Below are 26,905 nucleotides of genomic sequence, written 5' to 3' on the forward strand. Positions count from 1 at the left end.
CTAGTAAGTTTCAGTGGATAATCTACAAACTATGTATCCATACCTGTTAAATTTGATTCACGGACAATTTTTAACCATCTCCGCAATGGTCCGTGGACCACTGGTTGCGAACTACTGAGATATACAGTTCAAACCAATACAAATACAGATTTTAAGTCTTCAGAGATGTAGCGCTTAAATTTCTAAAAATATGGATTTCAAGTTACCAGTTTAAATCTAGAGAGGAATTAATTTTAAATTCATAACTCTAAGAAAACTGTGAGATTAAAAGTGCTGTCTTTTTAAAAGATTTGTATTTTTGTAAAAACTAAAAATTGGGGTCTAAGATTATACTAGGGTTCAGAGAAATATTCATATATGAGTGCGTATATTTAATACAGTTTTCACTGTGTTCTGCCTTATATACGAACAAACTATAGCCACTTGTCACAGTAGCTGATGATTTTGATCAGTATTACGGAATTGCATTTGTTCAACTTTATTTTAGATATTTATACCTACTATAGTCTATTACGGGAACTTGAACGTTTGTTGGGTATTATTTAAGCTATCTGTTTGCATCAACATTTTTTACTATATTCAGATAATACATGTGATTTACGAAAATTTATATAACAAATATGACTTCCCATAAAGACCTATGCTCTTTGAAGTGCATTTTGGACAAAAAACTTATTCGCATTATCTAAAAGTGTCAAGTATAATTGGAATAGAAGTTTTTGAAATAGAATTATTGGAACTAATAATTCCCCTATTAATACCGGTCAATGTGTGAACTTTAGAATTTTCCCGTATAAGTGTAATTGGATAATTGTATTGAACCAATTACAAAATCACAGTTTTTGGTACAAAGATAATCTCAGTCGTTAATGTCCATTTCCATTGCCATTTCAACTTTTGCTATAATATTTGATATAAAACATGCACGTAAGTGAGTGAGTTATTGACAATTTTGAAAAGTATTTACCATTTTGTACGAAAATGTATTGGGAGCACAGAAATTGAAGGCAACAACTGTGAGGAATTGAAGAGGAAATTCACAATAAACGCTCGATTTCGCATTTAAATGAAATAATGTGAATGAAAAAATTTGTGAAATAATCTGAATGAGCGCAACATCATCAGTTTATACCAGTGTGAGTTGAGTTTTTTCAGTGCTGTTTGATCGTTAATAACCTCAGTACATTGACTTTGAAATTTTTTTAATGTGTGACTGTTTATATAAATTATTATATAATTAAATAAACTCTTAATGTTAGTACAGAGATTATTCGAAAATTGCTTATTTTATCTTCGACATTCCACACTTAAGGATGGACAGACGTGCTGAAAGTTACTCCTAACAATTTTTTCATAAATTTTAAGGCGAAAATTGAACACAAAAATATTTATGAATTCAACACACTTTCCACTAAAAATATTTGCAATTTAACAACAATTTTAAAACAAATGCAAAGGCAAAGAATTTATAAACTTTTTAACTGAAAGAATTTTTTGATTAGAATTTAAAGAATTCCACAAAGTAATAATTTACAAAAATCATTGCATACTTTTCGTCTAAATTGAACTGATTTGGTTGAACTTTGCTAGTTCGCTTCTCTCTACCATTTTCGGTTCAACTTAATTCCATTCACATAAGGCGGACTTCGCATTTCCATTGAAATGCGATTTGCCGCCGGCAGTTGAAGAAATTCGCCGAATTACGAATGTTGAAAGCGTTTAACAATTTTGTTTGAAACTTTACTAGGTGCCCAGAAACGCAAGCAGCGTTGGACTGACTGTTGGAGAGGAACACATACATTCCAATTCATTCCATTCGTTGACGATGCGTAGGATTGTATTTGCAGTGCTGGTGTGGGTTAGTGACGCTAAATGCAAGCACTTGTTGTCAAAACAGTTTAACACTCTTCTTCCACTCTTTTTCCTCCATAATAGAACAGAACCACTACAGTGGCGGTGTGGGTGCGGGTGCGAGCGCGGGTGATGCGGGTGACTAAGCGTAAATAATGCTTAAAAAAGCATATTTTACAAAATGTTGTAGTCTTTATTTGTGATTTATTGGGTGATAACATAAAGTCAATATGACATAAACCCAATATATTAAAAATTTCTGAAATTATATTACAATAAATAATATAGATAAAATATAGTTTAAATTAAATCTGTATAATCTTAGGTACACACATTCAAACTAATAAAGATAAAAATAATGAAAAAATAGGTAAATAATAAAAAGAAATATAATTTGGTACCAATCTTATCCATTGGTAAGTCAAAAATATAGTAATAATTTAACCACCACTGCAGATTTTAAAAAATATCAATCAAAACGTCGGATAACAAAATGACAATATAATATAAAACAATAATAATATAATTAATATATATATTTTTATTTTATTTATTTTATAATATAAATAAAAAAAATTTTTAAGACAAGTTTGAATAATCCATTATAGCCAACGATATAATGATTAGATCATTTATTATTTCCAATTTTCAGGAGAGAGACCTTTGATCCACTGCAAGTGGTTGCAATCTTTTATATTCATTGCTAAGTGGTAGTTTTAGTGGGTTCAAGTCTCACACTATGGCTTTCGATGCTTTCCGCCTACTGCAAAAAAAAAAAAAATAAAAAGTTATTTCGAATTTTTGTTCAAAAATACTCAAAAAAAAAATAGTATTCAAAAATGGACCACTGGACAAACATCCTCCTCCAGTAACGAAACCCAGTAACTGGTTCTTATGGCAAAATAAGTAAGTAATAGGGTAATAGGCCACTCCGAAGTACTGCAAGAAACAGTAAGGCTATTGCTAAAGTGTTTAATGTGTACGGAATATAATAACTCCATGTTATTATACTGTATGTTATGCAGACAGTCATGGCCATGACAAATGAGAAATTCGTGTAATTTTCAATATAAGTTAAAGATTTGGGAATAAGAGCAAGAGAGAAAATTTGATTCAATTTTGTTCACGGTGGAAATGCTTTCTCTACTCTGGCCAGAATAGTGTCGCTTACTAATATATTCGATATTTCCGATTTTTAGAAGTATATATGTGTATTTTTAAATAAAATTAATATATTTATATAACATAAAATTAAAAAAAGTGATTATAGCTGCTTAAAGTTAATAATTGTGATTTGAGTCGCTATATGAAGTACCTTAATGGTTCTGCCCATTAATATAACCGTCTGCATAACATTGCTCTAGGAGAAAAAGTTTAATTTCTAGTTTTTATAAAATTTTAACTTTAAAATTTTAATATTCCTAGATTTATATGTCATAATCGATTACAAATTTATTATTATGCAGTTTTTCAAAATAATTATTAAATAATAATTGTGCACCAAAAACTGTATTATATACATATCTATTTTTATATATACAATATATCTTGTAACTGTAACAAAATGGGCTCTATATATAGACTAACAATGCTTTCACTCAGAAATAAGTCAGGTAAGGCATACTGGCAAAAATTTGTATAATTGGTATAAGGAAAACAAATCTATATTGTATATATGTTATTTATATTATATATTATATATATATTGATTCTATATAATGTAGATTTTTATTAAATAATTTCTTTAAAATCGGCTAGATTTTTTTTGCAAAATTTGAAATATTTCATATTTCACTTATAATATATTTAATTATATTAAGATTAAAATATATTACGTATTATAGAGTCTATTTCAACAACGTTGTATAAATATGGAAGGCGACTTTTTGATCAGGAATTGAAATCCTCTGGAGTGGGAGGCTGCGTTGGTCTTTTATATTATTTTCATAGGACGAAGGACCTAGTAGTTCAATTCCTTATTCCTACTTAATTTTAAAATTAATTTTAATGTTAACTCATAAATCAATAAATATTATTTGCAATAAAAGCCGGGTTACATGGTGTCAAATAAACTCTATTTAAAAACAGAGTTCAAATGCAGTTCATATTGAGCACTAAAAATTTAATATATTGAGCTCAATATATATATGTATAAAATAGCATATACAGTTATATATAGTATATATATATAGTGTATATATATGTAACAAAAAAAAACAGATAGGGGCATTCTAGTAATCTCTGTGTGAGTTGCGATTGCGATGTGAGTCGTTTTGGGCCCTAAGATAAGTGTAATGCAGTTGATAAGATACGTTCAATGCTCAATAAAAAAATATAAAACTTACTTGCTACTGTGGTAAAAATATTAAAATCAAATTAAATTTTTTCTAAAAATTTTTTCATAAAAAAAATAAATATTTCATTAATTATTTTGTTTTGTTTTAGTAATAAAATTTTTCATGGTTTTAATTATTAAGTCGGAAATTGGTGAAACCGATCACCTGCTCAACACGAACTTAGTCTCCAAAAGGTTTGAAACAATTTTTATCAAGTATTAACTGAGTATTTACCACCTAGTATTCATTGAATAATGTGTGGTACTACAGACCAGTATAATTTATATCTACATTTATCACTTATCCTCCATTAAATTAAACAAAAATGACTGAGTACTTATCACTTAGTATACATTAAATCTATATTTCAATCTATATCTGAATCTACATTTATCACTTATTTTTCATTAAATTTAACATATATGATTGAGTATTCACCACTTAGTATTCATTGAATAATGTCTGGCACTTACTACCACCCTGTATATTATACTACTCTTATATTATACATATACTACACCTAATAATATGATCTATACTTATACTATAAACACTATAAATACTATAAAAACTTTTTTAAATACCATATCTCTTAGTAAAATTTATTATAAATAATATATTATATTAATATTTATAATTACTAAATTTCATCAGGACATTTCAATATAGATTTTGTATGAGTTTTGTATGAAAAGCGTGATTTATTACTGCACATTCGACAAGTTAATTACAATAGTGTAAACACATTGTTAAAGCTTTTAAATACATTTTAAAATTTAACAGAACATTTTATAAATAAGTTCCACTGTTTAGTAGAACCTCCAAGTAAACTATATGCACATATTTTGCACTACTGACTAAGTCATTGCGACTTACGGCGCACATGGATAAGCACAAATATTTTCATAAATTTATCTGTGGAGATATAGACTTGCACGCCTTTAGTTTATAAACAATTAATTTTGCTTCTCCATATTCAGTTGTGTGTTGATCGTTACTGTGGAACGAGTTCGACAAGTGTAGAATTAGAGTAGCGGTGAGTTTTGGTTAATTATATAGAGTTAACGTGCGGGAGAGTAGTTTAAGTGAAGTTAGGGGAACTGCTTTATTGATAAATAAATTTGATATTAAAGAAAAAGCGGTCGGTGGTTCATTAAAAAAATGAAACAAAATTTCTAAATGAAGTTCAAGGTGAAACTAAAAAAATAAGTTCTACAAGACCCAGTTGGAAATTGTTGCAGTGATGTAATTAGTTTTTAATTAGTTATTATTACATATGTATGTATGAGTCTGTTGAGTGCTTTAATGATGGAATAATAATCAGATTCTATTTAATTTTATTTAATTATGATTTATTATTGGATTTCTGTTTTATGTTATTATAAACATTTTTAGATATTTCTCTTTAAATTTCATTAGATCAAAATGAATTTTTTTCCAAACTTATAATACAAAAATTTCCGGAAACGTTAAATTTATATAAGATAATAATCAACGACCGTCACAAATTTATTTCAAAAATAATATATTTAATTAAATTCAAATTTAATTATATTACGTATACAGCGTGTTTTTCAACAACGTTATACAATTATGGAAGATCATTTCTTGATTTAGGAAATTATTAAGAACACTCATATGGAAGAGGGAGCCTGTATTGGTTTTTTGTTACAGTTTTAGTATTAATCACAATATAGGATTTTTATCTGAATAGAAAGTTTTATTAAAAACTGATTAATATTTTAAAAGTGATTGACTAGAATCAATTGTATTATTTAACAGTAATGTACTATAATTAAAATTTTTTGTAATTAAATACATTTTACGAAAAATAGCAATTTTTGTTTTAAACTGGGCATTACAAATAATCAGTTTTGTGAAAAAATGTATTATCTATCATGCACTGTTATTAATTTCTTAATTATTAACCACCAGTTAAGGAGCCTGAAATTTATTTCATAGGCTTTCAAATAATGTCAAACATCTAAAAATCATTTTTATTTCATACATATATTACATACAACAATAGTCTTTTGATTCATTTCGGGAATGTCTATGCTGCTGGTTATGTGTATTTTTATAGCAATCTATTATTAAAATAAAGGTTTTAAACTCTTACATCAATTTAGCAATTCTAACCTAAAGACCGACAATAACAAGTAGAACCGCTATCTACTTATTATTACTCGTAGTTTCGGTAATCACTGTGAAAATGACTGGAAAATGCTGGCGTTAAACGACATATATAGTTTTTGTCAGTGTAAACAATAGAAATAGTTTTTTATTTTAAACCTCGATATCTTGTAATGATAGGTAAATAAGTATATAGCGTAGTGAAAAAGTTATTCAAAATTACTTATGTGGTCAAATCAAGGTGCCCGGGTGTACGAAGGGATATTTTACAAGAGTAGACTTTTATTTCATACCTTTCTCATCCTATATTGAAAATAAAGTATAATTTTTTCTGTTTCTCTTACAAAACACATTAGCTCTCACTTTCATTTTACGTAGTGAAGAAACACCCTGTACATGTTTGAATAATATAGACAAAATAACATTAAAAAAATAAATGTAAATTACTTAATATTGATTCTGATTATCTATGTAATTTGTAGGTTGAGTACAAAGCATTAATCACTCTGTGTGCACCTAATATAATTCTCTTTCTTATCTTTTTCCGTATAATCTATAACGCTAAATTGGTTTATTCTTTCAACCGGCTATGAAATTGGAATTTTCAAGTCACCAATATCTATAATACACATATTAACTAAATCTAATCTTTAAATATAAATAATATATTAAAAATATTTAAAAAAAAAACTCATCGTCAGTTAACTCTTGATTTTTTAAAAGGGGTGTTCGACTATTGGAGGTTAAGTAGTTCTAAAAAATGTTAAAAAAAGCTTATTCAAGAAATATTGTCCATCTAAGATATTTGTTATTCAAAAGAGTTTTCACTGTAATATACTTTTTATTAAATAATTAAAATTCTTAAAAGTCTATAGTGTAAATTACCGTACATTTTATTTTTCAAATCATAAACACAATCTTATTAATCTATTTTTTTTTATTGACAATATATTATTTCTACAAATCTGAGACATAATATAAATATATCGTTTTAATACAACTAATAATATTATTCTGAAAAGAATTTTTATTTTAGTTAATCAATCATTTAAAGACCAGCATTTCTACAGCTGCAATCTTTAATTACCTTGTGAGGTCGGGTTCAGTTTGCATTTTAGTCTACGAGATAATTTACTTGCCTTCACCAATTGTGGAAGTCCTTCATCTGTAGAGATAGTTACAACCTGTAGTAGATTGCTTTGATTGTTTTTTGACCTAATTTTGACTAGAACACTTAATGCTTTATATATAGTTTTCTAGGATTTTTTCTTTAAAAAAGAGTTGCAGGTAGTTCTTAAACAGGTTTAAGGTCAATATCTTTGTGAATTTCAAGCGCGGTTTTGAGAGAATGCTTTTGAATACAAATTTTGTAAAAGAAAAATACAGTTGTGAGAGGAAACTTTTTTAAGGAAGAAGAAAGGAAATTTTATGCACACTTTATAGACTTCTGGAAGACCATTTCAAAAAAGCGCTGGTTAATTGTTTTTAGAGCGTTCAGAACACAATAAATTTCCAACAAGGCTTCCAATACTCAACGAAATGTCTAAAGGGTCATAGGGTTTATCATAGATTTTAGTGCTATTTATTAAATATATATGTGAAATATATATATATATATATAGAAATTATAAGAAATATATATATAATATAAAAAAAAATAAAAAAAAAATTAGAGGAAACCAGAAGATATTTTTAGTTGATCCCAACGCATTTGATTGACCACAACGCAATCGCAATATTAAGTTTAATATTTTAAACATTATTTCTTATTTAAATTAATAAAATATAAATTTATTTTCATTAAAAAAGAGGTTTTAAAGGTTTTAAAAATGCTTATTAAATTCTTATTTTTAACTGTTTTTGTGTTTACCGCCCTGAATATATCATCAGCTTTACGACCACGCAAAACAACTAAAATGCCAAACACTGAAGAGAGGCTTAAAATATTGGTCACACACCCTGAGGTGCCGAAAGATGTATTGGATCTGATGAGTCGTGGTTGTGACCTGATAATTTGTCATAGTTTACCACCAAGCCGTGCAGAGATTTTAGAAAAGTCGAAAGGTGTAGATGGCATGTTTTGGGCTTCACACGAAGCCTTGAACGCTGAAGTATTAGATGCAGCTGGTCCACAATTGAAAGCTATATCTACTATGTCTGCTGGCATTGATTTCGTAGATGTGCCGGAATTAAAAAAGCGCAAAATACCATTGGGCCATACACCAACCGTTTTGAATAGTGCAGTTGCAGATTTGGCTATCGGTTTAATGATCGCCGCCGCACGTCGTTTCCACGAAGGACGTCTTAAAATCGAAAAGTAATTTCTCATATATACAATATACCATATTGATTATTTTATATTATTTATTATTTTTTAATCTATTTAAATCAGTTCAACTTGGGAAAATTTTCATATTAATTGGATGTGGGGCCAGGATATACGCGATGCTACTGTTGGCTTTTATGGTTTCGGTGGTATTGGCCAAGAAATTGCCAAACGTTTAGCCGGCTTTGATATTGATCGTATTATCTATTCAACAAGACGACGTGTGGCTACCGATATTGAAAAGGAATTCTCCGCATCAAAGGTTACATTCGACGAATTATTGACCAAAAGTGATATTTTGTTTGTTGCTGCACCTTTAACTGAAGAAACAGCTGGCATTTTCAATGCAGCTGCATTTGAAAAAATGAAGAAGAAGGCCATATTTGTCAATGTGGCCAGAGGAGGTTAGTTTGATTTATTACAATATATTTTTAATCATTTTGTATTTCATTTACATTTGATTTTAAAGGCATTGTCAATCAAGAAGATCTTTATGATGCATTGAAAACAAATAAGATCTTTGCTGCTGGCTTAGACGTTGTGACACCAGAACCTTTATCTAAAAATGATCCATTAATGTGCCTTCCAAATCTTGGTAAGTAATTTTTTTAAATAACTTTAAGTAACAAGTATAGTAGAAAACTTTTTCGAAATCTTCTAATATTATTAGTTTTGAAATATAATATTATTTTTATATTATTATTATATATATATTGTTATTATATATATATTATTATTATACATATATTATTATTATATATATATATTATTATACCCATTTTATTTTATCTATATATATTATTATTATATATATAGTATTAACAATGATATCTATTTTGAATTTTAAACCATTTTCTACACCGTGTTGTTGTTAGTGACGTACTGCTGTATCCAAAATGGAGAGGATTGACAGAAAGATTTTCTTGATAATATAATATACAGATAATACCAAATTTTGTCAAAAAATGTATATATTTTAGTATATCTGCCCCTTTGGTGTGGTCCGGGTAATGCCAGTGGTTATGGTTATAATCCAAGTTTGAATGGAGGGATGAACTGCGTTTCGTTATCTGTATATATAAGTGAATACGGGACGTAAAACCATTTGCTATTAAGACCTGGAACGGAACATATCAACGCCATATGCAGTGCACTGAACTCCATCATATGAAAAGTTAGCGAGGGTACTTCACTGCTGTTATATTAATTCAGTTCTCTGTTAATTTTTCCAACAATATGTCACTTCAGGAAGTTTAAGACTTGTGATAAATTAATAGCCATAAATTAATACCCACAATATTTCCAGCATAGATATTAGCCAATTATTCTTGTTCAACTTTAGACCCTTTTCCTAATAAACACCAGAGAATTACCCGAATAAACACCAGACCCTCTTCCCAATATTACCACAAAAAACTAAATTAAATGGCTTTATAAGTAATTGTAAAGGTTTGATATCTACCATTATCTACCTTTTAGAAATTTAACTTTATCTATCTCCAGTTACATAGGTATGTATATCTATATATGTAGATTCATCGATTTAATATTTCCCATATTTCCCATATAAAAATTTTGGAAAAATTAAAACAGTGTTATTATTGTGATAAAATGTTGACTAAAGATTGCACGATTGGGCGGGATAGAAATATAATATAGAGATGAGAAGGAGTAAGAATGAAGTCAAATATATTTTATATGCAACATTGATTAGTTAGAGAAAAAGTTTTTGATGTACTTGAAGGATATTATTGACTCTAATTCCTCTACAATATAAGTTAGTTATACTATATTTATATAATTTTTATATGTCTTTAGAAAGACATATAAATGTCTTTAGAATTTTCTTAATATATGTTATACATTTTATATTTTAGCACTGCTATATTTCTAGTATTAATAGTAATTCTATGTCTAGCTGTTGATATAGCCTCACCTTATCAAAAATAATTAAGCTATAAATATATAATCAGACTTCCAAATTGCTGTTGTTTAAAATTAATTATTTTTGCTTTAAATATACACACAAGTGTACTAACTAAAAGATAGTACGAGAATTTATTTTAATAGATTAGAAATATCGGTGACATGTTTTAGTGATTTGAAAATAATTGAAAGCAGACTGCTTGGGTGTGAGTTCTGTGTAGGGGGTGCTCTTAGGTTTTAAAAAATAATATTTTAGAAGGTATCGATTTTTGTTTTAGGCAGTACTTAAATTTTTACCAGACTGATAAGTGAGTTCTGCAGAAATTTTATAATATCCAATTGTAAAACTAACTTATTTTATGTTAAAAATAATATAGCATGAATTTTTAATTAAATTTTTATGTCCATGGCAAAAAAATTTACTACCTAACTAATTATTAATTAAACAGTACTGCCTAACTAATTATTCTATTATTTTTCATTAAATATTATAAAGTTTTTTAAGCAAACTTCACTTTTTACTTTTAGAAGGGATGATGTTTTGATATTATATTATATTAAATATACATTTATCAAATGGATTTTTATTATACATGTATCTGATCCCAATATTTTAACACGCCTGTAACTTTACCCAGCATATAGGTTAGATATAATGAATAGATTTAATATTGTATAATCTATAAAAAGTTAAGAAGGACAGGGACACAAAGACAAAATATATTGTAAAACCGGTTTCTGCTATTTTATACTTTTCACACAAAATAGCTTAAAAAAGGTACACTGCAAGGCTTACTGCAGTTCTTTCTAGTTATTAGTGTATAGAAACCCACTCAGAGAAACTGAGAAATGTCATAATCCTTACCGCAGAAGTTGTGGAAAAAGAAACCATAACATTTGTTCTGTGAATGCCCTGCTTTGACGTCCAAAAGATATATGTTTTTAGGAAGATATTTCTTTGACAACTTATCAGACTGTTTATCGGTGAAGACGAGAGACCTATTAAATTATCTAAATTCGACGGGATGGATTTAGTCTCTACTCTTCTATATTAGACACGTTGTAAAGCGCATAAAACGCTTAAGATCAAGAATATGTATATTATTGACCAGCTCGATAAATTGAGTTCATCACAGACGGGTACTGTCTCTTTCAGTTGAAACTAGTTTTTTAGTTGGGCTATTTGAATGAAATTTCATGGAATTAGTATTGCTTTGGATTGTCTTTACTTTGTTATAGGGGTCTTTATTGACTTTCAAAGTAGACTATATTTTATAACATTAATTATTATATCTCAACTACTAATGAAACTTAAATATTTATAAATACAATTAGTGTTAATAAGCTTCTTCAGTACTTATTATGTTATATACATATGGGTATCTATATATAAGCGTATATGTATATCATATAAATATGTACAAATTATATATCTATATATGTATATTGTTTTGATACATTTGTATTTTGTTTTATTTACAGTGATAGTTCCACATTTGGGATCTGCCACAGAACGTACAAGAACCGATATGGCTACCATTGCTGCACATAATGTTCTGCGCGGTATGGCTGGAGAGCCGATGTTTGCACCTGCTTACTGATAAATCTATTCTGAGTTTCGAAAAATTGAAGTTATTCGTTATTTTGAAAATATAAAAAATTAAATTAATGAGTTCATGTTTGTATACAAATAATTGTAAAAGCTTAAAAAAAAATTTGATTTTAAAAAATATATGAAAATAAAAACCTGTTTACATAAGCTTTGCTAAAACTTGTTGAAAACCATGGCTGTAGTCAGTAAGTGGAGCTGTGAGGCCCACAGAGAATATTTTTTGCGATTGTTAGATTAATTATAAATTATATATTTATATAACATTGACTATTAGGCGCAAATATTCACTCATTCGAAATCTATTCATTTGTTTGCTATTCAAAATTTAGTGCATGCATATAGCACAAGCAATTATTTATGCGAGACATATTAAGCTAAAAGATAGCAAAAAGAAGAGAAATATTTCACTAAAGTTGTTAATTATGTGGTGTTTATATATTTTCGAATTTATAAATGAAGAAGAACAGTGGAGAACATTGTACACCGTAACTCTATTTAGTTTCCAAGTACTATTATTGTTAAATGGGAAATCTTATACACCACGGTTTAGGTGGTCTATTGTGCTCATCAGTTGTTTTAACTTTTTTAGCTTTTAGTTTATGTGAGTACCTTTGGGGGTTTCTTTTTGTTCTATATATTTTAAGAACAACGAGTCTTTACCCAAAAAGAATTAGTAATAGAGAGTAAACAATAAAATAAAAAATAATTTAATCATACTGTTATTTGAATTCTTTGAAATTAATATTCATAATTATATCAATGTTAATTATGATTAATTATTAATATGATTAATAGAAGAAAAAACATTTAATTTTCGCAAAAAAGTTTGATTTAAACCTCCAATCACTTCCATAATACCAGATAGATTATTCTTGTATTTATTAGAAAGTTGTTTCTAATATAAGAGGTTAAACTCAAGGTGGTAAGTTTTTGTCAAGTTATTGCAATAATCAAATTTATTCATGATAATATTTCTGATACTCTAAGAAATCAAAAATAAAGAGGGGTCCAATAGTCATGTCGGATATTCACAAAGAATGTGTTTAGAAGTTTCAAATTAATTTTACAAAAATAGTAAATACTGGTCTATGAAAGTTACAATTTTTTCAGATGGTACCTCAACGCACAGTGCTTGCTTAGAAATCTGGTGAAAAGTTGGTATCCTCTCTGACCAATCCAAGAAATCTATTTGAGACTACTTTATTTCTCAATAAATAAAAAAGAACAAAAAATACGTTGTCTGCGGTGTACACTAAAATTTTTATATATATTTATTTATATTTATATTTTTTTTTTGTAAATTAAAACACAACACGTATTAAGTCCGCTACTGTACACGTGTGACAGCAAGAACTGAGAATAATAAACGAAAAGCTTTCATGTAAAAAAATATTTATTATTAGTTTTTTATTGTGACGTTCGAGGAAAAGCGAGTGTTAGTTTCTTTATAAGACTTTTTGGAAATGCACGCCGCACGCCGAGTGTTCAAAGTGCTTATCTCACATCCAGAGGTTCCTGTGCCAGCTTTAGAGTTACTGCGTCAGCATGGCTGTGAAACTATTATATGCCAGAGTGTACCGCCTTCCCGCACTGAAATACTCCAAAAACTGCCGGGAGTCGATGCTATTCTCTGGGCTCATTATCAACCATTGAATGCTCAAATTTTGGACGCTGCCGGTTCACAACTGAAAGCTGTCTCCACTATGTCATCGGGCATCGATTATGTCGATTTGGATGAATTTAAACGTCGTCAAATGCCATTGGGACACACGCCTGGCATAGTCAAAAACGCGGTAGCGGATTTGGCGATAGGTTTAATGATATCTGCTGGCCGCTTGTTTCACGCGGGCAGACGGGAAATTGATAAGTAAGTAAACAATTTTTGCTTGTTTCTTGATAATTCATTGACTTTCAAATAGTATTTACCCGTGGGAAGCTTTTACATTAAAAGCTCTCCAGTGCATTGAAAACGAAATTTTAGGTCAAAAAATAAATAATTAAAAAAATAAAACAAAAACAAGAAGAATTATAAGAAAAAAGATTTGTATATATATTACAATTTATATATATTATTAATAATTAATAATATATATGAAGAAGAAAGCAATTTTGTGAAACATAAAATATAAATTTTTAAAATAAAATTATATGAAAAAGCAAATTTTTAAACTAAATATATAAAAATCAAATTTTTAAAATCAAAAATAAATAATTTTTCAAATTTGGCAGGGCTTGAGTTTAACCCTTGGTATTTGCAGTCTGAAAAAAATTATTTACGATAAATTAAATATAAGAAATAATTCTAATACCACTGATATTGGGTATTTGACAATACTCGAAACAGCTGCTATGGTCAGCCAAAAATTCAATTAATAAAAATAACAAAAAATTTTGTTGTTGCCATTCACTACTAGTAAAAATAATAATTTATACTAAGGATTTATTTTTTATGTTAAAACGGACATTAAAAATAAATTTAATAACTTTTAAAATTATAAAAAACAAAAAAAAAAAAACTAATTCTTTAAAATAAAAATATACAAAAAACCATTTCTTCAAAATAAAGTATATAAAAATCAATAATTTAAAATAAAAAAAAATGCAAAAAAGCGAATAAAAATACAAAACAAATCAGTGTTTTAAAATAAAAAAACATAAAAAGTGACTTCTCAAATAAAAAATATATAAAATGTAATTTTAAAAATGAAAATATAATTAAAAGAAATTTTTAGAAAATAAAAATATATGATAAAACAATTATTTTAAATAGAAACATAAATTAAAAATATAATGTAGACTAATTTTGAAATAAAACAATTTATTTTTAATTACACTATATACTTAAAAAAGCAATATTTTAAAATTAAAATAAATAAAACAGCAATTTTTTAAATCTGAAATAAATATATAAAACAATTTTAAAATAAAGAAATTTATTTTTAAAATAAAATATATAAAAAATAAAGTTTTCTAAAAAAAATTGGTAAAAAGACTTTTTTGAATAAAATTTATCGAATAATCTTTTAAATATAAATATAGAAAAAATCCAATTTTTAAAAACAAAAAATATAAAAATACAATTTTTTAAAAGAAAAAAATAAAAAAACTTTTTTTAACGACTTATAAAAATATCAATTTTTTAAAATTAAAAAATTAAATTTTTTGAAATTAAAAAAATTAAATTTTTTAAAACTCAAATATATATAAAAAAAAATATTAATGTAAAATTAAAATGAAAAAAATTTTATTGTAAGAACATGTTAAAGCAGTTATTTTAAATAAAAAAGTATTAAAAACTAATTTTTTAAGTTTTTAAAAACATAAAAACTGTTTTTAGAATGTTTATATTAGTGTCGACTTCAATACTTATGTGTTTAAATTTTGCCAGGGTTTAGGTAGTCTTTTAAAAGTTATATTTCATATAATAATTTGTAGTATATAAAAACTAACATGAGATTAAATAAAAATTATCACAGTTGTTAACTTATTTATATATTTATTTAACAGATATTTTGTTAATAAAGATAAATGGTCTCATATTGAAAGAATCACAAAAATGAGAAAAAGAGACTTCCATGGAAATACTAAAGTTCCTGCTTAAAGATAATATAGATATTTCAAATTTAAAAATAAAACTTATTATCAAATCAAAGATATGTCTATGAGATCACCTATATCACCAATAGTTGCGGTTATAGTAATGAAATACATTCTAGACCAAATGGTGGTAAAAACATCTAATAAACTACGCCTTAAGACCAAATATATTTATGACCATACAGAATGATCTACACAGCAGGACAAAATTCACCAAAGAAGAAGAAGGAGTTAATGAAAAACTGCCTTACTGGCAAATACAATGATAATAAGACATAACAACCGGATTAAATTAAACTGGTATCAAAAACCAACAAATTTTGGACGTTATATAAATTTTGACTCCCAGCAACTCTGCCATGTAGTGCGCCACACTCGATTAAAGCTAATAGGACTAGTGTTCAACATTAGCAATTCAATTTTCCACAAGGAAAATGAAAAAACACTTATTGTTATATTAACAAAAAAACAATTATTCAATTAACATTATTAAATCTTTCATAAAAAAGCAAAATCTCTTGAAAGTAATATATCGGACATTAAACCCAAAACTTTTATATCTTTGACTTACACACCTGGCTTCTCTAAAAATTTTCAAACATCAAAATGCTACAATAAAACAATACATAAAATAGTATTAAAAACACAAACATGTTAAAAAATTTGTTTAATAAAACAAATGTACAAAATAGAGAAGATGGACCAACATAATTTGATGTATAAAATACCCTGTGGAGGTGACGGAGCCAAAGTATGCCAACGGGTATATTTTGGCACAACAATAAACAAATTAAGAACGAGAATCGCCGCACACAAACATGATCTGAAGAGTCACACTACACCTAAATACCAAAAAACCGCACTAGCTAGATATTGCGTCAAAATGAATCATACTCCCAACTTCGATGATGTAAAAATTCTTAACCGGAAGAATAATTATAAACGAAGAAGGTTGCTAACAAAGCTATATGGTATATAATTGACCTTCCAGATAGTCAACAACTGAATTACAAGAGGGATACTAAAGGCTTGACACAAATCTATAGGTCTTGGATCTTAAATTAATAGTTAAGTCTATTTTTATTTCAATTTGTATAATTTTTAATAAATTGTTATTACGAACAATTTTCAAAATGTTTTTTTAATTATTACTGAGCTTACGTCGTTAATTTAATAAACAAAAATTAAAAATGTTGTTTCTAAATATAAATAATTATTATAAATATATGTTAAATATTAAATACAATTTTAATTTTCATAAAAAAAATATTTATATTACAGATATTTCGATCTAATTCGTAGACCATCTTCAGTGTTTAATAATTTTTGTTTATTATAATACACTAAAGATGATCTACAAAGTACACCGAAATATCTGTTAAATAAATATATACATAAGTTATACTTTTTATTTAATCTTAAGTTTGGTTTTATATAAATTATTATATAAAATGTAACCTTTAAAAATACGACTTAATTTAAACTAAAACTATTTTTAGTATAAAAAACCAAATCCTTAAAATAAAAATATATGAAAAATAACTTTATAATAAAAAATTATCAAACAATTCTTAAAAACAAATATATAGAAAAAAGCAATTTTGAAAAACAAATAATATAAAAATGCGATTTGTAAAATAAAAAAATATAAAAACTATTTAACAAAATATAAAGAATTAATTTTTTAATTTTAAAAAATCAATTTTTTAAAATTAAAAAGAAATCAACTTTAAAAAAAAATTTAAAAATCAATTTGTCAAAGTAAAAACATATAAACAGCGAAATTTTTTAAAATAAAAAACCAGTTATAGTTCATTAACAGTTATCAGTTGACAGGAACAATGTTATATTTAAATATACTACGTGGGAAGTTTAAAAAGTCACCGAATTATTAAACCGACCTCATTTATATAACATACATGTATGTGGGTATATTAAATTTAACGCAATACAATATAAGAGATTTGAGCTTGCCAAAGGATAGATGGATTTTAATACGGTTCTGGATTCTCACTGGAACAAAACACTGCCACCATGTTGAATGCTTTATGTTAGGATATAAATTAAGATTTTATATACTTAACGAGCTAATATATAAATATTGAAGATGGTTCATAGTTCTGCGTTTGTAGTTGAGAGTAGCGCTTATATTATATATAATACTATAAGTAAACGAATTTAAAGTTATATTGATTTCTTCAGAATATAGTCAAAAGTAAATTGTTTATATTATATCCTATTCCAATTAACAAAAATTTTGTATTTCCTTTCAGTTCACTCTGGCAAACAGAACGCATAAATTGGCTTATGGGACAAGAGCTACGACAATCTGTTGTAGGTTTACTGGGTTTCGGAGGTATTGGGCAAGCCATTGCCAAACGTCTGCAGAGTTGGGATGTATCGAAAATTATTTACAATACTAGAACTCGTAAGGATAACGATTTCGAACTACAAGCGCAACATGTTAGTTTTCAGAATTTGCTCCAGGAAAGCGACTTTTTGGTTGTAGCCTGTCCACTTACATCCGAAACTAAAGGCATTTTTGATGAGGAAGCTTTCTCGAAAATGAAACCAAATTGTGTTTTTGTAAATGTTGGCAGAGGAGGTAAATTTTATTATAATCCACATAAAACAATTACTGCAGTTTGATAAGCAGGCATTGTGAATCAAAACGCGTTGTTCAACGCACTCAAGTCTGGTCAAATATTTGCTGCTGGCTTAGATGTTATGACTCCGGAGCCAATACCGGCGAATGATCCATTATTGCAGCTGCCGAATTGTGGTCTGTACTGCCTTATTTGTTATGAATGTATGAAAATATTGTTATATTCTTTGTGGTTTTAGTGGTTATACCGCATTTGGGCACACAAACTATGCGAACAACTACGGAAATGGCTAAAATAGCAGCTAACAATATATTGAACGCTTTAAAAGGCGAGTCTATGATATCTCCAGCTTATTGAACCAAATTAATAAAGCAAAAGACATAAATTTGTTCTATTTTTTTTGTTATTATATTTTAGTAGGACAAGTTAATCGCTTATTTGTTCCTTTTCATTGGTTTTTGTTATGAATGGCATATACGCAGTATCCCATTCATCTGTTTCCAAAGCGTTAAGATATTTTTTACGTTGTTCCACAACACTTTCCAACATATTCGGCTTATGCTTTTCCACAATTTCCAATGCTTTCTGCCATTTGTGCATACGCAAGCAAAGATTGATTGCCTCAACATACTTTTGATTGTGAAGCAATATAGTTTCAGCTTCTGTGAGATGTCTTAGCATTAGAGAATTTTCAGCCATATGTTCTGGACTTAAAGGTGTTAAATTCTAAATTAAATTAAATTAATATTACTTTCATTTACTATTTAAAATACTCACTTTAATGTACTGAAAATAAGTGACTTTGTCTATTTGTAAAGCTGCCGAATACGCTTCTTCACTTATATCCAGTTGGTTCTTGCGCGTTGCTGCAGCAGCCAACGTCGCCCATAAAATTGGATTATTTGCAGAACGACATATTCTCAGAGCAGCCTGCCAATTACCTTCTAACAACATCAACTGCAGAGCTACACAATCCAGATTAACACTCACAGTCAAACGTGCGCCCTCAGAACGAAAGCAGATAATCCCATCTTCGAAGCTTTCAATGGTCATATTCTTACCCAATTCACTGTATTAATAATATTTTACAGAAGTGAAGATTATAGCTTTTGTTATAAGTTTTACTTACGGTGTATCGATTGTCACGGTAGTGAGCGCAATTATAGTCGGATCACCCGCTCCTTCTCCAGGACAGTACCAGACACTATAGAAAGCATCGTGTACACCAACCAGAATCAAGGCTTCGCTGGACCACATAACAGAAGTGACCTGTGTGCCAATTTTATATATGCCATTGCTGGCATTCCGGTCATTTCCATTTGTGTTACGTGCTTCAGTAAAAAAGTAAATGAATAGTTCACTATTCGAATCGATGAATACTATATATTTGTCATCTGCATTTCCAGCACGACAAGCAGCAACATCGGTAATATAATTTTTGGAACGCAACGAGTTGGGTTCATATTGGCGTGAAGCTCCCGGAATTAGATCGAATATATGAAGTACTAAGAAGGAAAAAAAAGAAATAATAAATAATAATAATAATTATAAAAGAAATAAATTCCTTTTATTAGTTAAAAGAAATAAAAATTTACAAAATATGATAATAAACTAGAAAATAAGAGCAATATCCAGTTATATGGCAAGTTAAGAGAGCCACTTGTTGAAATTTCTCAAAAAGTGGCTATATTAGTCGAACTCCGCGGTTTACAATAACAACAACAACAACATATCAGTTCAGTCTTTTTCACAAAGTCATGTGGGTAAAGAGTAGAGTACTCTAATAATGTCGAATTTTATGTGAATAAAAGAGGAAGTCAGTTTTTAGTTAAAGTTTAGATGAGTTGTCATCCCGGTAGAAGTGGAAATAGTCAATTATGCCTAAATCTTGGGAACTTTTATGCAAATTGTGCTTTAATATATTAAGATACAGTTTTTTTATCTATTATTGATTCTATAAATTGTAGATTTTCAATCCCTGCCTCTGACCTACACCCCAATACCATCGCTTATCTGTCGCCGTGATTAACTATGCCACGTAAATGCTCTTTTTGAACCTCTGTATTTGGGTTAAGCTACACATATACTTTGCCATCTGAAGCATAGAGATTAGATTTACTTTAATCGGCAAAAAGTAGTGAGTTCCAGAAAGAACTATCTTTGTACAAGTGATGTTTGGCGAACTGCAAGCGTATTTTACGATTTTTCTGGATCACATTTCTTTCCAATAAACATTTCACAATCCTTGGCAAGAGAGAGGACATCTAATGTAAAATTAAACATCTGATGTGAAATTAAAATTAGTTTTATTGAAATTAATAAATTGACTTTTTAAATTCCCTAAGTATCCTCAGTATGTATTATTCCTAATGTTCCTAATGTATTGAATGGGACTTCAGAATATGACTGCTATTACAAAAATACGATGGATTATTATGGGTACATTGAGAGGTTTTCATAATGACATTTTAGTACAATAAAAATAACTATTATGGAAATTTTATCCGTTAATACTAAATACCAATTTTTTAACATATATATTATCATACCTGTACCATCCGAGTTATCTCTAATAGCAAGTATATCCAATCCCAGAGACACAGTGCGAGAATTAAGTAGAGTGGTTTGAGCCTGTGAGCCAGGATATCTAGGATTTAAATGTAAGCGACCTGTGTAAGTATATACCCAGATTGAAGTGGAATCCAACACCATGAAAAATCTGTGTAAATGAATGAGAAACACATGAAATCAACATCATTTCTATATATCTTAAAATAAATAAATCACTTTACATACTTCTTGCCCGCTTGTATAGAACGTACATCACTTCTACCATCCACAATGATAGGTGTATTTATGTAGTTTTCTTTAAATATATGAATTTGATTTGTTGTTGCCACCAGTAAATATCCATATCCAAGTGTAAAGTTTATAACACGTTCTGGAAAGTCCAAGACATCTGTTGTTAGCTTTGTAATATCTTCCAAAACAATAGTTTTACTATTAATTGTGGTCGCATGTAAATGTCGGCATGCGAGTTCTTTACCCACAATATAACCAACTATAAGATCACCATTGGAGGTGCCACAAGCAACTTGAGTACCATCAGGTGACCAAGACATGGTGAAAATAGAGCCTACCATTGGTGACGTAAAACGCGTACTACTATAAGAACACTACAAGTAGAAGTAATAAACTGTAATCAATTTATTATTTTTATGTTTTTAGATGATACCTACGCCAGAGTTTTCAACTAATGAGACCATATTAAAAGAACCCACCAAGAGGACATTTTGTTCAGCATTGAAAGCAACACTTGTGATTGGATATTCTTCTATCGAACTTGTGTACAGATTATCACCTAGGGTATCCCAAATTTTAAAACGACGATCTTCACCACCCGTCGCAATTATATTCGAAGTCATTGACCAGCTAAGCGTAAGTACTAAACCATCATGTGCCCGCCACTAAAGGTATAGAATTCAGTAATATTAGTAATTCCAAACTGTACCAGCCAGCAAGTAAGCACTGTGGCTTCTAACTGCTAGCTACCATCCTTTGAAAATTCAATATTTAATCATTTTAAAGCTACTTACTCTAGTTAGTTTACTATTTGTCGTCAGCGGTTTGATCGATATATATTCGCCTTGACAGAATATGATTGACATTGAATTGGGAGCCCATCGTGCACAAAATACTGGTTCATAACTTTGTATAACTGTTGAACGTAACATACCGGACCGCGACCAAATTTTTATTTGCCCATCGTCAGCAGCTTTGGAAACAAAGTTATATTTTGAAACTTAAATATTTATACTTATTAAAACACACTAACTTACCTGTTAATAAACCTGCGCCGTCCGGACTATAACGTGCCGAATTTATAGCAGCAGCGTGTGCGGTTACATTGCGTTCCACTCGTGCACTTTTGTTCAGAATAATGAAGCGTCCATCGATGCTGGATATGAGTAACGTATCATTTCCTGTGCCACCGCTACTGTTTCGCTGGCCTAACAGCAACCAATCCATATCACTTGGTATGAAGTCATCTGGCAGCTTTGCCACTTCTATGGATTCTTGTGTGGCAGCATTCGTTTTATAGATTTGGCGGTCATCGCTGAAAGAAAACTTTTTATATTAGTTTGATAATTTTTAACTTTTCCAAGATACGTACTTCACAAAATAGATTTCATCATTACTGCTCCAGTCCACACAACACAGAGTAGAGTTAAAAGCCGCTTTACGTTGGTTGTGAGCGCCTTTTTTATTGTCGACTGCGCTGCTTGCGTTGTTATTTGCTTGAATTAAAAATTCTGTGTTGGCTGAAAATTTTTTAAAAATTTCTGCTTTAAGTTTCATAATTTAAGCACAAGAATTAAACAAAATAATTTGATAATTTATTTTTCTATATTATCAACGACTTCGCAATAAGCAGTAAAAATTTTTTGTTTTGAAATTTTGTTTTCAAAATCGGTTACCAAGCAACGCAAACTTCTTCACTACTCGCGCTTACTCAAGTCGCTGATCTTCTTAGTCGTACTGTACTTAATTAAAAATCTAACTGAATGCCACCACAAACCACCAATAGTTGGGATTTAAATAGTACGAGAAGGCATTTTAAAGATATATGATAGAATATATAGAATATACATAAGCTTGATAGAATATATCTAACTTTACTTTTACATAAGCAAATTTATATGAAATTAGATTTGATTCCTAAAAGCCTAAGTGATGATAGATTTTATTATATTTTGTATATAATACTATATAAAATAAAAATATATTATATAAAATCTAATAATATATAATATAATAATATATAATACGGTAGGTGGCGAAAATGCCATAGCTGTAAGCTTATATATATATAATATAATTGTTATAAATTTCTATGTAATACAGCATATTTAAAATTAAGTAAAATAAAGCAAAAATACTACTACTACTACTAATAATAATATATAATATAATATGAAATAAAAATATATATATAATATTTCATACATATTTTATTATACGGCTCATAAATAAGAACCACTTGGTTTTTCGGGTAGTTCGAATTTGCGAAAAGTTCTCATTTCTCGACTTTTTTATTTTTATAAAAAATTATCAAAAAATTAAAACTTTACATAAAAATTTATTTTGCATTTGAAAACAATCCTTATTAAGCATTATTCTATAAAATATTCAGTAATGTTTATTTGTTGTTTGGATTAAACAAACATTAAAGGATTGGTCATCTAATGAGTAGGAAACGAGTCATCCTTTTTGCACCATTTTTTGAAAATATTGATGCATTTAATCGCTTCAGAATGAAACACATTTGGTATAGATTGGGAACGTCATCTTCACTGTTATTTATCGAATTATTATCAGTATTGAACTCACATTCAGAACCGTTTTGAACTTGCATTTTTAAATGCGTTTCATTAAAGTGCACATTTTGGGAATTCCTCCCTTTATTATTAAACAAAAAATGAATAATAACATTTAACACCTTGCTAATTTATACAAAACTTAAAGAAAAAAACAGAAAGGAGAACCAATCTAATTTAAGAGCTTTCAGTGCATACAATGTATTGAGATTTTTGGGTTCTAATTTCTGGACAATTCAAATTTGTGAAAGTTCAAATTAAAAATCCTTTATTGTATAATTCTAATTTAATATGAACTTGGTTATGTAAATATAAAATTACATATAATCTGTCAAGCTAAAGTAAAAGATCTATAAAACATTATCTCGTATTTATAAGTATAAGATTTAAATTCAATGTTTCAAGTCACTCATACTTGTGAAAGCCATGGAAATTTATAATCGCAAGTGGAACTAAATATAAATAGTCGAACATATATTATTAAAAGCAAAACATTCTTTTTATTCTTGTAAAATTCTACAAACTTCGAAGTATCCATAACGAGAAATCCATAACGAAATCTGCTAAAAATAAAATTGAACAGAAACGATTTAAATTATTTTACGCTAATACTTATTTAATAAAGTATATTTACTTTAATCTAAACTCCTCTTAACTCCTCTTCCCTAAAGAGATATGCCTTTTCCAAACAACATTCCCACTTCCTACTCTACTCAAAACCTACCAAATATTCATCTATGAATTTGTGTTGCTGTAATTTCTTTTATGTTCTCTGCTAGACAAATCTTCTTGGACTATAACAACAATAATAACTTCTTTTCTATCTTGCTTCTTCGTAAATTCAAACTTGAATAATTTTAACATCACTTACCTTAAGAAGTTGACTATTTATCGTTATTCATGAAACTTAAAGTTCTCCTTGATAGATTATGACTGGCATGGAATAAGGAACCCATCCTGCACAAAATACTGGCTCATAACTTTGGATAACTGTTGAATGCACCTTGACTAAATTTTTATGTGTCCAATATCTGCAGCTTTGGAAACAAATGTATATTTTTAATAATTTATGCTTATTACAACATTAACTTACCTGTTAATGAACCTGATCTGTTTCGACTATAACGTGCCGAATTAATAGCAGCAGCGTGTTTGATTACATTGCATTCCACACGTGTACTTTCGTTCTGAAAAATGAAGCGTCCTTCGATGCTGAATATAAGTAGCGTATCATAGCCAGTTTCAGGAATCTATTCCATATCATTTGCTACAAAGTTAGCCTGCAGTTTCGTCACTACCACTGATTTCATTGTAATAACATTTGGTTTATAGTTTTGGCATTCATAGCTAAAAGAAAACATATCATATTAATTTTTCTTATTACATTTATGTTCTTTCCAAGATACGTACTTGCCAAAATATATTATATGAATGCTGTTCCAGTAAGAAAAACAGATAATCTTGTCAATAACAATGTTGTTGGGGAATATTTTTATGGTCAGCTATTTTATTAAGTTCCATGTTTCAGAATTCAAAATCAAGAGTTTGCTGATATTCAGTTTTTTGTTTTAAATCTTTAATAGCACTGTTGGTTAGCGTTAAATAAGATAATTTACTTATTTTAGCAGCGAACTTTTATTTTTTGTATGTTGTCAAAATATGTTATGAAGCGGCTAAGGTTTACTCACCTCAGCCAAACGTCAAATTCATTAAAATGTCTTAAAAATTTACCACACTTATCCGCTTTCCTGCTCACCGCTAGATGGTGCGATGGTTTTATAATTTAATATTCTCTACTACTTTATTGTATATATAATTTTTATATAAATTTACACAAAAAATATGTTTAATTTTATATATAAATATATATTTAATTGTTACCAAAAAAATGAAATATAAATAATACATGAAAGTCTTAAATTTATATTCTGAGATATATACAAATAATGAACACAGAAAACAGACATTTTATTTAAATTGAAGTTTGTTTTATACATAGCGACTGAACAGTACTGTTTGATTTTTTGATATGTTGCTCTAGTAGTCTACGTATAAAGAAAATTTCACGTTTTTTACGTTTTTAATTTGTTTATTCGCTGGAAGTTGTTATTTGTTAGAATTTCTTAAATAAATATTTATAGTTATCGACTTCATATATGATACATGAGGAAAAATTAAATTATGTCTGTCGATCCTAAAGTTATTTAAAATTTTAGGATGCATTTTTACTAATATTTGTAACTAAGGGTTGATATTATACTTATTATATATCTCATTAAATTATGCCAAATAAAATTACAAGATAATGAAAAAATAATGAAGAAATTAATTTCACTTAAATGTAGTAAAAATTAACTTAATTAATATATCTTTAACACTTAGGATATTATCAGTAGTTATTCGTACAGTACGTAATGAAAATAATATTTAATCACCATGAAACTAAATACTAAGCTGTGGTGAATAAATTTAATGACGAAACGGCAAAAACATTGTATTTCATTTATGTTGATATTTTAATAAAGAATTATTATTGATTTTATTTTTGAATTTTCTGTAAAATTCCATAAAGTAGTTGTTAGATATTGTAATAGATATCCAAACTGATAATCGGCATATTACATATATTTTATATTTTATATTTTATATTTTACGTGTAAAATAGGTTAATAAAAATAAACTCGCTTGTAAAACAGGTTAATAAACCTATTTTACTATCAATTAATAAATGGTCACTGTGGATTTGTACCAAGCATGAACTACATAACAGCTTTGTTCAGTTTGATCTGGGTAGGTAGAAGAATACTATGCCGATAGCTCCTGTTATTAGGGAAGTCTTTTAATAGTAGATATTTTCTGTCTTATTAACAGGACCAAGTGTCTTCTGTTAGGTTAAGGTCGGTTGTAAGCATTGGTGACATATCATGGTCGCAGCACTTTGCATCGTTCGGAACCCGTTAACGATACACCTCTCACAATTTTGTTGTTTGACATAGCAATCTATTTTGTAGAGTTACTCTTAAAGAGTTTCTTACTTATGACTCATTACTGCTTAGTTTCTAATTTTTTTGACCAAACAAGCCTACAGAGTTCCTTGGATTTGTAGGATGTATTTGCCGATATGTTATATGCAAAAGTCA

General features: G+C 28.3%; 3 protein-coding genes across 6 annotated transcripts; 2 read left to right on the forward strand and 1 right to left on the reverse strand.

Moving 5' to 3' along the window:
• Nucleotides 1-3,358: 3,358 nt before the first annotated feature.
• On the forward strand, nt 3,359-12,272 carry LOC119689298 (glyoxylate reductase/hydroxypyruvate reductase-like). Of its 3 annotated transcripts, none has more exons than XM_038104097.1 (5): nt 3,359-3,464; nt 8,211-8,637; nt 8,713-9,050; nt 9,116-9,241; nt 12,055-12,272. In XM_038104097.1, exons 1-5 carry the CDS (start codon nt 3,416-3,418, stop codon nt 12,171-12,173), a joined length of 1,059 nt encoding a protein of 352 aa, XP_037960025.1. In that variant the 5' UTR covers nt 3,359-3,415; the 3' UTR covers nt 12,174-12,272. The 3 variants fall into 3 exon arrangements, with proteins under 3 accessions (XP_037960025.1, XP_037960027.1, XP_037960026.1); XM_038104099.1 differs by lacking the exon at nt 3,359-3,464 and adding an exon at nt 4,298-4,381; XM_038104098.1 differs by lacking the exon at nt 3,359-3,464 and adding an exon at nt 5,082-5,223.
• Nucleotides 12,273-13,522: 1,250 nt separating this feature from the next.
• On the forward strand, nt 13,523-18,789 carry LOC119689029 (glyoxylate reductase/hydroxypyruvate reductase). Its single transcript, XM_038103764.1, has 4 exons — nt 13,523-14,051; nt 18,055-18,386; nt 18,438-18,563; nt 18,626-18,789. The coding sequence occupies exons 1-4, from the start codon at nt 13,648-13,650 to the stop codon at nt 18,742-18,744; spliced, it is 981 nt and encodes a 326-aa protein (XP_037959692.1). The 5' UTR covers nt 13,523-13,647; the 3' UTR covers nt 18,745-18,789.
• Nucleotides 18,763-25,403, reverse strand: LOC119689028 (intraflagellar transport protein 80 homolog). Of its 2 annotated transcripts, none has more exons than XM_038103763.1 (12): nt 25,176-25,403; nt 24,859-25,112; nt 24,637-24,796; nt 22,562-22,709; nt 22,227-22,504; nt 21,984-22,162; nt 21,627-21,854; nt 21,184-21,563; nt 20,937-21,106; nt 19,517-19,892; nt 19,165-19,456; nt 18,763-19,113 (listed from the first exon to the last, which is right to left on the reverse strand). In XM_038103763.1, exons 5-12 carry the CDS (start codon nt 22,414-22,416, stop codon nt 18,814-18,816), a joined length of 2,115 nt encoding a protein of 704 aa, XP_037959691.1. In that variant the 5' UTR covers nt 22,417-22,504; nt 22,562-22,709; nt 24,637-24,796; nt 24,859-25,112; nt 25,176-25,403; the 3' UTR covers nt 18,763-18,813. The 2 variants fall into 2 exon arrangements, with proteins under 2 accessions (XP_037959691.1, XP_037959690.1); XM_038103762.1 differs by having other exon boundaries at nt 24,637-24,802.
• Nucleotides 25,404-26,905: the final 1,502 nt, after the last annotated feature.

The sequence above is a fragment of the Teleopsis dalmanni genome, chromosome X (assembly GCF_002237135.1).
Source record: "Teleopsis dalmanni isolate 2A chromosome X, ASM223713v2, whole genome shotgun sequence".
In the NCBI taxonomy this organism is placed as follows: Eukaryota; Metazoa; Arthropoda; class Insecta; order Diptera; family Diopsidae; genus Teleopsis; species Teleopsis dalmanni.

Bases quoted from the DNA above. Each gene is read 5' to 3' on its own strand.
- LOC119689298 (XM_038104097.1), top strand. From the start codon at position 3,416: ATGGGCTCTATATATAGACTAACAATGCTTTCACTCAGAAATAAGTCA. The intron at 3,465-8,210 runs GTAAGGCATACT...ATATATCATCAG, and splicing joins TTCACTCAGAAATAAGTCAG to CTTTACGACCACGCAAAACA. The intron at 8,638-8,712 runs GTAATTTCTCAT...TATTTAAATCAG, and splicing joins GGACGTCTTAAAATCGAAAA to TTCAACTTGGGAAAATTTTC.
- LOC119689029 (XM_038103764.1), top strand. From the start codon at position 13,648: ATGCACGCCGCACGCCGAGTGTTCAAAGTGCTTATCTCACATCCAGAG. The intron at 14,052-18,054 runs GTAAGTAAACAA...ATTTCCTTTCAG, and splicing joins GGCAGACGGGAAATTGATAA to TTCACTCTGGCAAACAGAAC. The intron at 18,564-18,625 runs GTCTGTACTGCC...TTGTGGTTTTAG, and splicing joins ATTGCAGCTGCCGAATTGTG to TGGTTATACCGCATTTGGGC.
- LOC119689028 (XM_038103763.1), bottom strand. From the start codon at position 22,416: ATGGATTGGTTGCTGTTAGGCCAGCGAAACAGTAGCGGTGGCACAGGA. The intron at 21,107-21,183 runs GTATGTAAAGTG...TCATTTACACAG, and splicing joins TCTATACAAGCGGGCAAGAA to ATTTTTCATGGTGTTGGATT. The intron at 19,457-19,516 runs GTAAGTAAAACT...TTATTAATACAG, and splicing joins ACCGTGACAATCGATACACC to TGAATTGGGTAAGAATATGA.